Genomic DNA, 13,897 nt, shown 5'->3' on the forward strand with positions numbered 1-13,897 from the left:
CGTCTGTACTCGGGCGATTCATGTGAAAAAGTTTCCGACATGAATATGGCTGCACAACAGGAATTAACAGACGCGGAATGACAGCTGTAGTCAGGTGCAACATTGGACATTTCATTTCGGAAATTGTAAGATAATTCAGTATTCTGAGTTCCACAGTGTCAAGAGTGTCCCGAAAATCCCACATTCCATACTTCTCACTATGGACAACACAGTGGCCCACGGCCCTTAATGAACGAAAACAGCTATGTTTGCCCTAGAGTTGTCAGTGCTGAAAGACGAGCAACACAGCTTGAAATAATCACGAAAATCAATGTCGGATGTTCGACGAACATATCCGTTAGGACAGTGCAGCGAAATCTGGCGTTAATGGGCAGCAGACGACTTATGCGACTGCGTTTGATAACAGTACAACATCGCCTGCAACGCCTCCACTGGACTCGTGATCAGGTCGGTGGGATCTGGTCAAATAAATCTCGATTTCACTTGGTAAGAGCTGATGGTAGGTTTCGAATGTGACGCAGACCCCACGAAGCCATGGACTCAAGTTGTCAACATGGCACTGAGCAAGCTGGTGATGATTCCATGATGGTGTGAGCTGTCTGTACATGAAATGGAGTGGGAAACGATCACTGACTGGAAATGGCTATGTTCGGCTTCATGGAGACCATTTGCAGTCATTCATGGGCTTCATGTTCCCAAATAACGCTGGAACATTTATGAATGACAGTGTGCCACGACACTGGGCCATAATTGTTCGCGACTAGTTTGAAGAACATTCTGGACGATTTGAGCCAATGATCTGGCCACCCAGATCGCCCGACATGGATTAGATCGAACATTTATCGGACGTAATCGAGGGATCAGTTCGTGCACAAAATTTTGCACCGATAACAAATGGCTCTGAGCACTATGGGACTCAACTGCTGTGGTCATCAGTCCCCTAGAACTTATAACTAGTTAAACCTAACTAACCTAAAGACATCACACACATCCATGCCCGAGGCAGGATTCGAACCTGCGACCGTAGCAGCAGCGCGGCTCCAGACTGGAGTGCCTAGAACCGCACGACCACCGCGGCCGGCGCACCGATAACACTTTCGCAGTTGTGGGCGGCTATAGAAACAGCAAAGCTCAATGTGTCTGCAGGGGATTTCCAACGACTTGTTGAGTCTATGCAACGTCGCGCTGCTGCAGTACGCCGGGCGAAAGGAGGTCCGACACGGTCTTGGGAGGTATCCCATGACTTTTGTCATCTCCGTGTACATAGCAGGTCCGGCAAAACGTACGAACAATTGATTACTCACAGATACACACTGGTGGCCCCAAATATTATAAGCACTGCTAACCACGAAATTAAATGCCGTTGGCGACACGTTATACGGTAAGCAAGGTATACATGGTGGCCCAGGGCAAATGGTCAGTATTCAGGGATATGAGAGGAACGGTTAATCTAGACAAAATAGTCCAGTAAACATGGGCACTAAAGTACGTACCTAAAGAGCTATCAGCACTTGTTCAATGGAAGAGAGGTGTTTCAAAGTAGCGAAGATAAACAAGTGCTCATAGCTCTTCTGGTATGCACTTTAGAGCCCATATTTAATGGGCTTTTTGCTTGTCCATACTACAACTTCTCAAAAGATGGAAAGCAAATAGCCTGCAATAAAAGAGATTCCTTCACAGTATGGAAAATAAGCGATGCACATAGCTCTTAAAGTACGCCTTTTACAGCCCATGTTTACTAGACTTCCTTGCTTCGAATGATCATTCCTGTCATATCCCTGAATACTGACCATTCCTCGTGGGGCACCCTGTATAACCAGGACGGAGACGAAGGGGAAGTCATTCTACCGACAATAAGGGCCGCAAATGAGGAAATCCGCTGACATACGGGACTTTGAAAAAGGGTAGATTGTTGTAGTTCCGCGCTTCGGAACGAGCACTTCGAAAACGGTGAAGCTAGCAGTCTGTTCATGTGCTGCCGCTGTCATCAGCATCTATGAAAAGTGGTTAAAGGACGGTGAAACCACGAGTAGGCGACAAAGTGTTGGGCGTCCATCCCTCACCACAGAATGTCAAGGTCAAAGGCTCGCCCGCTCGATCCAGCAGTATAGGTGGCGATATGTAGCAGCTCTGACGACATAGTATACTGCTAAGAGTATAATGCTAGTGCTGGCACAAGTGTTTCGGAGCACACTGTTCAGCGCGCACAGGCGAATTCAGGGCTCCGCAGCAGACGATCCATAGATGTATTAAGAAATTTGATTCGCGAATTGCGAATCTAAATTGACTTCAGCTGTACTATTTATCGGTGGAACATGAAAATTTGGGCCTCACCGGGACTCGAACACGGATTTTCAGTTTATCGCGAATGGTCGCCTAAACTATTTAATGAGACAAACGTGTTCAACGTTAGTAGTGTCGTCATTTTTGCCCGCCTAGGCTGTAATATTTATTTTTGCTTGGTATGTATGAAGGAGTAAGAAACCGGTCATATCAATTAAGAGAGCTGACAATATATCACATTATACGTGAAGAGTATCTTTTATGTCAATCTTATGTGAAACATTGGAGAAAATAATTCCACACGCATTATAGTGTGCTGAAACGTAGCGCTTAGGTTCTCAAGTGAACTGTTAACACAGACACTGTACAAGGGTATTTCCGAAAGTAAAGATACACAGTACGCTAGAGGAACAGAAGAGTTTTGGCGAGCAAGTTGGCAACACTGGTGTTAACCTTGAACCATTAGCTTTCTCCTCGCGGTCGTTCGGCAGTTGAACGTTGCTTCTGGTTGGAGTAGGTCGTGTTTAAAATGGCTGCGCCGATTCAGAATCCCGCCAAATGCGAAGTGCGCTCCGTCATACGTTTTCTTCATGCAAAAGGTCAGCGACCAGCGGATATTCACAAAGAAACTGTTTCTGTTTATGGGAACATTATGAATCGACAAAATGTAACGAAATGGTGTCGTCATTTCTCTGAAGGTAGGACCGATGTTCATGACGAACGAACAACAGGTCGGCCATCTGTGATCTTTGATGCCCTTCTTCAGAGAACGGAGGAAGCAATTCGTGCGAATAGACGTCTCACATTGAAAGAATTGCATCAGATCATACCGGACGTGTCAATGACAACTCTTTATGACGTTGTGACTGTCAAGTTAGGGTACAGGAAATTGTGCGCGCGCTGGGTTCCAAAACTGCTAAAGGAAGAACGCAAAAAGAAAAGGATGGGCTTTGCACTCGACTTCCTCACACGCTATGCTGAAGCAGGTGATGAGTTCCTTGATCACACAGTGGCAGGTGACGAGACGTGGGTTTATCACCATACACCTGAATCCAAGCAACAATCAATGCAATGGCGCCATTCGAATTCACCAAAAGCCAAGAAATGCAAAACGTCGATTTCAGCGAAGAAAATCATTGCTTCTGTATTTTGGGACAGACAAGGCATTCTTCTGTTGGAATTTATGCCTCCTGGAACGACAATTAATGCTGCTACATTTTGCCAGACTCTGAAACGTCTTCGTATAATTACATAGTAAGTATTACATTCCCTGACGCGTTAAAACAAAGATCGTATCGAATATCGCTCTCTGGTGGGAATCACATAGAGTGAGTGAGCGAGTGTGTGTGTGTGTGGGGGGGGGGGGGGGGGGGGGCTTCAGTCTGGAACCGCGCGACCGCTACGGTCGCAGGATCGGATCCTGCCTCGGGCATGGATGTGTTTGGTGTCCTTAGGTTCGATAGGTTTAAGTAGTTCTAAGTTCTAAGAGACTGATAACCCCAGAAGTTTAGTCCCTTAGTGCTCAGGGCCATTTGAACCATTTGGGCTGGCGCGCGCGAGACTTACTGGAAGTGGATAAGTGTGACATATGGAAGTTTGGGTCGGTCCTGGGGACGTGCTCGGACACTGAAAGTAGTTAAGGCGGCTGCTCGCGTAAAGCGGGAAACCGAGTTTCATGCTTGTCCGGCAGGACATTTTTTCCGCGAGAATTGTCAATACAGACATTGTGGAATGACATATTTACACATATTAAGTAGGACACCTTCGTGTTCCCATGCTGACCCAACGATATCGTCAATTACAGTTGACTTGGGGACGGGATCATTGACGAAGGTCCGTGGATCAATGGAAAAGTGTCACCTGGTCATATGAATTACATTTATTGTTACACCAGGTCTATGGTCATGTCTGGATATGTCGTCATTTAGGGAAGCGGCTGCTTGAATCATCCACCGCCTCACGAAGGCTGGTCGGTGACTGCAGTGCTAAGCTCCGGTGGACATTCACCTGGGGTTCCATAGGGCCTGTGGTAGTAACTGAAAGCATCATGACATCATGACGTGAACATTATGGCGGACCACTTGTCTCATTTCATGCCTTCTACAATGGCGGTGGCATCTTCCAGCAGGATAACTGTTGGTATCACAAGGCCAGAATTGTGCTACAGTGGTTCAAGGAAATGATGTCTTGGAAATAAAATTCGCCTTATCAGAATCCTATGGGACATAAGGGGGACCCTATTGGGCATCAGCTTCACACCCACGAATCACCCGCCCACAAGTAACCATACAGTAAAAATTTCTACGGAGTGAGGTTAGTGGACACTGAGGTGACGAAAGTCATGTATAGCGAGCGATATGCACATATACAGATGGCGGTAGTATCGCGTGCACAAGGATTGGATTGGATTGTTTGGGGGAAGAGACCAAACAGCGAGGTCATCGGTCTCATCGGATTAGAGAATGACGGGCAAGGAAGTCGGCCCTGCCCTTTCAAAGGAACCATCTAGGCATTTGCCTGGATCAATTTAGGGAAAACACGGAAAACCTAAATCAGGATGGCCGGACGCGGGATTGAACCGTCGTCCTCCCGAATGCGAGTCCAGTGTGCTAACCACTGCGCCACCTAGCTCGGTGCGTGCACAAGGTATAAAAGGTCAGTGCATCGGTGGATCTGTCGTTTGTCCGCAGGTGATTCATTTGAGAAGATTTACGATGTGATTATGGCCGCACGACAGAAATTAACAGACTCTGGATGAGGAATGGTAGATGGAGCTAGAGGCATGGCACATTCCATTTCGGAAATCGTTAGGGAATTCAATATTCCGGGATCCATAGAGTCAGGAGTGCGCCGAGAATACCAGATCTCAGGCGTTACCTCTACCACGGACAATGCAGTGGCCAACGGCCTTTACTTAAGTACCGAGGGCAGCGGCGTTTGTTGGCTTCACGCAGTGTTAACAGACAAGCAACACAGCGTGAAACAGCCGCAGAAACCAATTTCGGATGTACGATTAAAGTATCATTTAGGACAGTGCGACAAAATTTGGCGTCAGTGGACTATGGCAGACGACTGACGTGACTGCCTTTGCACGACATCGCCTCCAGCGCGTCTCGGGGGCTCGGGACCATATCGGTTGGAACATAGATGACTGGAAAACCGTGGCCTGCTCAGATCAGTCACGATTTCAGTTGGTAAGAGCCGATGATAGGGTTCGAGTACGGAGCATACCCCACGAAGCCACGGCGCACTGTGCAAGTTGGTGGTATGGGCTGTGTTTACATGGAATGGAGTTGACGGGAAATAGTTATGTTCATGTCCTTGATCATTTGCAGTCATTCATGGACTTAACGTTCCCAACCGATGGAGTTTTTATGGATAACAATGTGCCAGGTCACCGGGCCATAACTGTCCACAATTGATTTTAAGAATATTCTGGACAATTTGAGCGAATGATTTGGCACCCAGATCGCCCCATCGAACATTTATGGGACATAATGAAGAGGTCAGTTCGTGCACAAACTCCTGCATCGGCAACACATTCGCAGTTAAGGACGGTTATACAGGTGGCTTGGCTCAGTATTTCTGCTTGTGATTACCGACTTGTTGAGTTCATGCCGCGTCGAGTTGCTACAGTACGCAGGGCAAAAGAAGTCTGACACGATATTAGGAGGTATCCCATGACTGTCGACACTTAGAGTATTGTACATGTCGCCAACGTGAAAAGGGAAATACCACGTGACTTTTCAGGTAATGCTGTTACGTCATTCTACGGGAAGACTGGAACTGTAATATTATCGTACATATACCTCTTTTGTAGTTACATATTTATCAGTAACAACAATGCTGAATAATTATTGCTGTTATGATTGCGAATCGAAATACGTACTGCTGAATTAGTTACCCAGGATTGGGAAACTATGAACACAGGGGATAACTTGAGCGCCACAGATGTACAGTTACATAGAGTGCTACGAATGAAGAATAAAAATTTCTCTTATAAAAGAAAACTATTTTATGTGATACAGATGCAGAGCTTTGCAAGAAGAATGTTCCACGGTCAGTGTCAAACCTTTTAAAGGACAAACAGTTCCGAGAATGTTCTTTGCGTTCATTTTAATATGAACACATAGAAATTACGGAAATTTGCCATAAAAGTGTCTTTCACTTTCGTCAGAACTGAAATTATAAGAACTTTATCAGATACACTTTGGAATTTATCTATTTTTCCTAGTAAATGTACCATTGCTACACTTATGTTTTGGGTGGCTTATGTACACAACCTGTCCAGTAAACCAGCTTATGCATACTTGCAAAGCCCTGTCATCTGCAGATACACTTTTACTGGCAAACAGAGCTTAAAATAGGACAGTAATGAAGTACTGGAAAATTACAGTGTACTCACCAGATGCTTTCACATGCTGCTGGTACTTTATAGAATTCCTGTTCATCTAATAACTTCATGTCTCTCTTGAAAGAGGTCCTCAGTGTAATAAATCTCAATTCCTCTGTATCTGTCACAGAGCCATATTTATACACAACGATGTAGAAGAAGCTGGTTGAGGCACATTGTAATACTGACGAAGCAGATGGATATCAACACCAAATACTGCTTTAAATTAAGCGTTGTATCTCTGTTCTTTATATTGATGCATTTGTATGATGTTTAGTTTTTCCTCCAGCTGACTTTATAAACTTTCCATGAAAGTAATTCTCTCTTCAGTACAATATGAATCAATACTTATTGCTTAGATTCATTTTTATGGCTTCTTTCAACTTAAAACCCAAAAGATTTGAACATTTTCATACTTATTATTTAGTTCCATTGACTGCTTCCTTCAGGTGTTCTCCCTGATTTACCGGCAAACATGCTGCTTGCTTTCCACATACGCTCTTACATAAAGACAAAGAAAACGACTGACAGTGTTCATTTTTATTATTCCAGTATGAAAATTTTCTGTGTAGCTCAGTGTATGACGTTAGTTTCTCATTTTAATCTTATCCAGTGATATTTTACGTCATGTCAGTTACGCTCTTCTCTTCATCCTTCGTGTACAAGCTAGTATCAAAACATTTTTTGACGCTCATTATTGCAATTTTCCAGAAATTTAGAAAATTTGTGGTCTCCTGATTTTCTTTATCATCATTATATATTCTTCAAACACCATTTGAATTCTGAGTTTAAATATGCTGTTTTCCGCACTGGATGATATATATTCATTATTGAGCATATTGATCGCCCTTATAATAATTTGACTTTCATATACTAAAATCAGATAATGAAACACATATATACATGCTCCAACTCTTTGGTAATAAATATTCTCCTTCATTATCTTCTCTCCAAAGTATTTCCCCTTCACAGGGTTTCTTAATCAACCCATTTGTAAGTCTCTACATTACTTTAGTTTGAGTGTGAAATAGATAATAATCTGCTCATTTCAAACAAAAACTTCGTTTAGGGACTGGTTGATTCTCTGAAACAATGATCAGTAGGAATATTCCTGACAATACTGACGTAGCGACAGTGATGTGCTTTGTTCAAATTGCGGAAAATCGGGAATCCACGAAGAACAACTTAAACTGTCACTACTTCACTTCTAAAGAATATATATGTATGGTGAGCAGTTCCATGACATATAAGAATGATATGGCATCAATGAAAATTTCACTTTCCAAGAGTTTAACGCGCGTTTTAGTTAAGATTAAAGTATTTTGCAGCTCCTAACACCTGTATTTTCTTTCGTTTTTATTACTCATAAATGAAGTGACGGTTATAACTTTAATTCTTTTTTTCATTTCTCTTACATATAAGTCTGTCAGGGTACTGGAGGGCATCCATTCGAGCAGTTTCAGAAGGAATGTTGCTGGATGTTAACCACGTTTTAAACGATTGATTTTACTTTTCTGCAGAAAAAGTACTGTCAACATTGAGATTTTCAACTATACTTTAATCAAATGAGTTCAGCATTTTAATAAATCGTCGTATCAATGCAAGCGTTGAACTTTTTTTTTAACAATAGCAATGCATCAAATTTTATTTCTTTTTTAGTGTTCCTTAATTTCCAAGAACACTGAGAGAATGTATGCGTATCTTTATTTTGATATTTAAGCTAAGTGACTGCACCTATTTCATTTTTACATGAAAATTGCGCTATACTTTAAATTTCATTTACTGCAATGTAGGGATGCAACTTCCTACATAAATCCACCAATGCATTACCGATGCTAATGTTATCACAACGATTTACCAGTATGTACTATATCAGTTGAGATTTTTTTTTAAACAGATAATCACCACCAGTACTCGAAATCCACTGCTCGTTCGAGGCCTCTTGCAGACTCTTCTGCGTATTACAGTCTTCAGTTATCCGCATCCACGTTGCTCTTTCGTGTTTTCTAATTCCATCTACCCATCTTCCACGAGATCGTCGTTCCGGTGTTTTTTTATATCTTGGAATCCAGCGAAGAATTTAATTGCGCTGTCTGCTACCAATTCGTCTAGGTACACGTCCCGCACATCTTCGTAGCGCTATTGTTTAGTTACAGAAGCATCTTTTAATTTTGTTCTTCTTCCATACATTCCATTCATTATGGAGTCATCTGAAGACATTTTTAAATGACTCATAGTGGCGAAGCACTGATGGCATATACCTCTGGAAAATTCACGTCCAAATTCCAAGAATTCGCATAGGGCAATGGTTCTCTTAAGGATGGACCTCAATGATTTGATGTACCACAAGTGCGTATCTCTCAATTGCACTATTACTTAGCTAATAAGGATATCAAAAGACTCATAATTACATTAACGTTGTTCTTCCAAAAGTATTAATCTGGCTCTAAAACCTAAAATGACATTGACCTGCTGCTTCAGAAGTCCACTAGCTGTTCTTCACCAACTCAACTACCACAGAAGTCCAAGATTATAGCTACGTGACTCATCACACCCGTTAAGAGCTTATAGTTTTACTTCTAGTAATTACATAAGCACCTAACTTCCAAAAAAAAATTATAACAATTTAAAGAACTTGGTACTGTTGCGTTTACTTTCCGCCTTGCTACTGTAACTCATCTTGAACAAATAACTGAATTTCCTTTTCACTTTTAAATGCAGAATGGGCTGTTATAAACTATTTCGTGCAATCGATAAGACTGTATACAAAATGCAATTGCATATGTTAATTGAGCGTTCGTTGCGTTACGTTCTTTTTTGGAATTTTCAACGGCTCACGAAAACATATGTCATAATACTGAAGGCATCAATTATTCCACTTTGCATCGGAACATTCACTGTGCATTATCCAAAGTGACACACAGAATTCACTATTAATGTCAGGTCATCCTGAAGCAATAATCTTATCTTAATAGATGTCAGTACGTTATTTGCATTGATGGAAAGATGATGAAGATTTTTTGGTTTGTGAGGCGCTCAATTGCGCAGTTATCAGGGCCCGTAAAAATGCCAATCTTCATTGAGTCTAATCTTGCCACTTTCATGGATGTTGATTGATGGTAAGAGAACCACTATCTGTCAACTGCACATACATTATGAATTCATTCACTGAAGTAGACTTATTAAATTGTGAGTTTCCAGAATTTTCCTTTTTATTCAAGTATAATTTATTCATGAATTTGCAAAAAAAGAAAAAATCCACGAACGAATGTTCATTTTGCTGGCGACTGCAGTTGTCTCACATTCCAGACTCGATGCTTTGAAGAACATCAAAACTGATTTCTCCTTACTGAGGTTTTACATCTTATTGGCATGGAAAACAAGAATCTTCTTTTAACTGCTTATTGACTCAGTCTTCAGTTCACCAGTAGCACAGCAAGTAAAATTCTATATCAGTTCTTTCCACCGAAGGTTACTGAACTTGACCCACTAAAAAGATATGATGAAATACTTTCCTCCGATACGTCCTGGTCCATACATAGTGCTGGAAGAAAACTGGAAGCAATAACGTGTTTTGTTAAATTCTGTAGTGTTTTTTTAATTTGTAAATATTTATAGAGCATATAAGCCATTTACCTTATATCTTATATCCGTGTACATTCTTAGTAGTTTGGTTATCTGGAAAGAAAACATGAAACAGCAGCAGGGTATATCTGCAACTAATTTTCCCAGGGTCTGCTTGTGACTACGACAAGAAACTTGCATTGCGGCAGGTTCACTGGACAACTATGTACTCAACTGCAGCAGTAAGGCCCCTCTGGGAGGCCCTAACTGTGCTAGTTGCTACTGAGGCCACCCAAAACATTGTCTGTTAAGTCTTCAGCTATAATTAAAACAGCTATACCACCTAAAAACTTTACACGATAGCGCTTAACTGTAAGAATGCAGGTTGATAGAAGCACATTACCAGAGTACGCAGCCAGCATTCTTCGCAATGAACATGCCAGCAGCATATGGATATGACAGGTTTCTTGTAACGTTCCTGAAACAGAAAAAAACACGGTTTCTGCAAAATGAGACACTAAAATAGTAATTGTGCTGGAATGTTAAAATCAACTTGACAGTTCATACAAATTATACAATGTGAGTAGTTCGGTAGAGTGAACTGAAAATACAGAGGTTGTTTCAAAAAGAAATTATGGAACTTGGATTTCAAAAAAGACAGTATAGCGTGTTCTTCCACAATGAGTACATTACAAAATGCTGTTGCTGCATCCACTGAATCTTGCACTTTTGTCACACACAATTGCGAAAAACTTTCACCACTAGTTAGGTTTTTCCCCCAGAAAAAGCAACTTTTCTTTTGTGAATGTAGGCTCTCCCGGCGCATACCGTTTGTGAAAAGCTCTCGGGTTTCCAGCCAAGTGGAAACTTTAAAATTCCACGACTTTTCGGCGAGTGTCAAACCCCTCATCTTCTGGCGAAGTATCGAGATATACGGATGCTGTGATGTTTATACTACTGGAGTGCCCCTCTCCACATGGTTACGAGCGGCCGACGGGTGCTCAGTTCGCATCTCTGTGTGGTCATATCGGCCGCGTCTTGTGAGTTGGACGGTGCTCTTTGTACTGCCTCTAACGCCGCATTTCATGCCGCACTTAGTTGGCATCCTTCGCCTCTGTTCACAAGATCGTCCTGAACCCGTTTTCCAATGGATTCCTTTATGATGTTGTCCCAATAGCTGGTTGCTCAGCAAAGCACTTTGGTGTTCTGGAAGTAACGGTGAAGTCTTTACTGAGAGATGAGGATGAGGCTATGACCCTCCAGCAGACAAAGGGGATGCAACAGTACTGATACGCATCGACGATTACAACATAAAACCGGCTCGCTGCTGCAGGAAGCTCGACAAGGATCCAACCACGACGGTAACAAGGAAAACGGTGGCTCTGCTGAAGAACTCCTATCTACAAGAGGCAGTGAAGAAGCGGATGCATCCCACGGCGCCTGCGACACCACGCCAGTACGGGCTGCCGAAAATCCACATTAAAGGCGTGCCTCTGTAGCCAACACTAGACACCATCAGTTCACACAATTATGGGCTGGTCAAATATCTGGCGACACTTCTGAAACTCCTTGTGTGACACTGAAGTCATCATGTTAAGAACTCGGCCGATTTTGTCACAACACTTAAGGGTACACGATTACAAACAGATGACCTGCTGATTTTCGACGTTAATCGTTATTTCACGAAAGTACCTCTGCAAGACTTCTTGGCGCTGCTATTTCAATATTTCGAGTCGGAAATAGTTAAACTCTTCGAACGTGCACCGACCACCTACTTCATGCGTAACGGATAGTTGTAAGAATAGTCGGATGTAGTGGCCACGAGATCCCCACTGGCTCAAGGGATCGCAAATCTCTACATGGAGCACTGTGACGAGGTGGCTCTTTAAACCACTCACCAGAAACCCAAGCACTTCTTCCGTTATTTCGACAATAAATTTGTGGTATGGGAGCATGGCAGACAGGCACTGGGCTAGTTTTTGGACCACCTTAACACAATCCATCACAGCACTGCTTTCACTATGGAAATGGAGAATGGTTATCTCCCTTTCCTGGACATACTGATAAGGAAGAAGGCAGATGGTGACTCACTATATAGAAATAAGACACACACAGACCTGTATGTGCATGCAACGAGCTGCCACCATCCAGCACAACAGCAGACAGTGCTGATCACCCTTGCACATAGAGCGTACACCATCTGCGATAGTGAAAACCTCTCGGACGAACAAAATAACACGTGAAGGAAATTTTCCCCAAAAATGGGTACAGTGAAGCGCAGGTTAGTAGGGCATTCAAGAAGAGACCAAGCACTGAAAGCGGGGAAGGGGAAGAAGAAGACAAGAGATTCGATTTACTTATGTACCTGGGACCGGTATCAGCCAAAATTGCGAGGCTATTCGAAGAACCCAATACAAAACCTCCACAGACGAAAGAGTGGCTTGGCTCTACGAAGGATCCACTAAAAATGAACGTACCAGGAATATACAACAATTCCTGCGAATGTGGCCAACAACACAGTGGGCAAACGTAGCGCTCTATTACGAAACGCTGCGAAGAACACATCAGGCTAGTGCAACCGGGATAGACAGAAAAATCAGCGATAGCAAAGCAAAGCCACAAGGTTAGTTTCCAGAACAGAGAGATGCTTTTCCGAACAACCGCCTGTCGGGACAGTTTCATACAGGAATCCATTGAAATACGGGTTCACAACAGAGACGAAGGATACCAGTTATGTGCAGTATGGAATCCGGAATTAGCGGCAATACGACGAGAAAGCGACCAGCACGGTCCAGTTCTCAAGACGCGATCGGAATGCCCACACAGAGATGCGAAGGGAGCACCCGCTATCCGAACCACTGTAGCCTCACCCCCCTCCCCGTTCCCCGGCCGGGCAGTACGCGGATGACCGTAGCCAGTTGGAGGGGGAACTCTACTAGTACAAATATCACAGCATCGGCAAATCTCGACACTTCGCCAAAAGATGATAAGTATGACACTAGTCGAAACGTGGTAGTATTTAACACTGCTACCCGGTTGGAAATCCAAGAGCTTTTCACTTGTTACTTAACGTTAACGAGCAAAACGTATTTTAACATCCTCACTTCACCGTTAAACGTGAATAAGCCTCAACAAAATCTATTGAGTTTTGTGCGCTAAAAAAATTTAAGGACGTCTCTCATTACGAGAGCGAATAATGGAGTGTCACTCCGCAATTTGATTCATTATATAGCGGTTATTTCATAAATGAAAAATTACTCGAAGCGCTTAATTTTCATGAACAAATGTCTCGCTTTTTCTTAATATACCCATTCGTTTACGATGGATCGGCAGTGGGGAGGTAGCAAGATCCCGTTCAGTGTCTATGGGCTATCTTTCCCCCATATGAGATTGCGGCGAGCTGTGATGGATTAAGTGTGGCTTTGTGGTTAGAGTCATTGGCTGATCTGCTGCTGGTCGCCAGTTCAGCCTCGACCACTAGCAATTATTTGTTATTTGGCAATTAATATTTCTGTAACGTTCTAGAAATTTCTCGTGTTTGTATGTTCTGGAATATTCGATGTTTAGTATAAATGACGCACTCTGCGACCAGAATTACAGTTCTGTTCTGGCTCTACACTGGTGTGCGAAATAAATGTGTTTTTAGTTCTGTGTGTT

The 13,897-nt window shown here is 42.8% G+C and overlaps 1 protein-coding gene across 1 annotated transcript in view; it reads right to left on the minus strand.

Annotated features, from left to right (window-relative positions):
* LOC124556037 (E3 ubiquitin-protein ligase Rnf220-like) overlaps positions 1-13,897 on the minus strand; it is a 678,682-nt gene that overhangs the window by 20,556 nt on the left and 644,229 nt on the right. Inside the window, exon 9 of the mRNA XM_047130072.1 lies at positions 10,644-10,718. Coding sequence (XP_046986028.1) covers positions 10,644-10,718 — 75 coding nt within the window. The remainder of the gene's footprint in view (positions 1-10,643; positions 10,719-13,897) is intronic.

The sequence above is a fragment of the Schistocerca americana genome, chromosome X (assembly GCF_021461395.2).
Source record: "Schistocerca americana isolate TAMUIC-IGC-003095 chromosome X, iqSchAmer2.1, whole genome shotgun sequence".
Classification (NCBI taxonomy): Eukaryota; Metazoa; Arthropoda; class Insecta; order Orthoptera; family Acrididae; genus Schistocerca; species Schistocerca americana.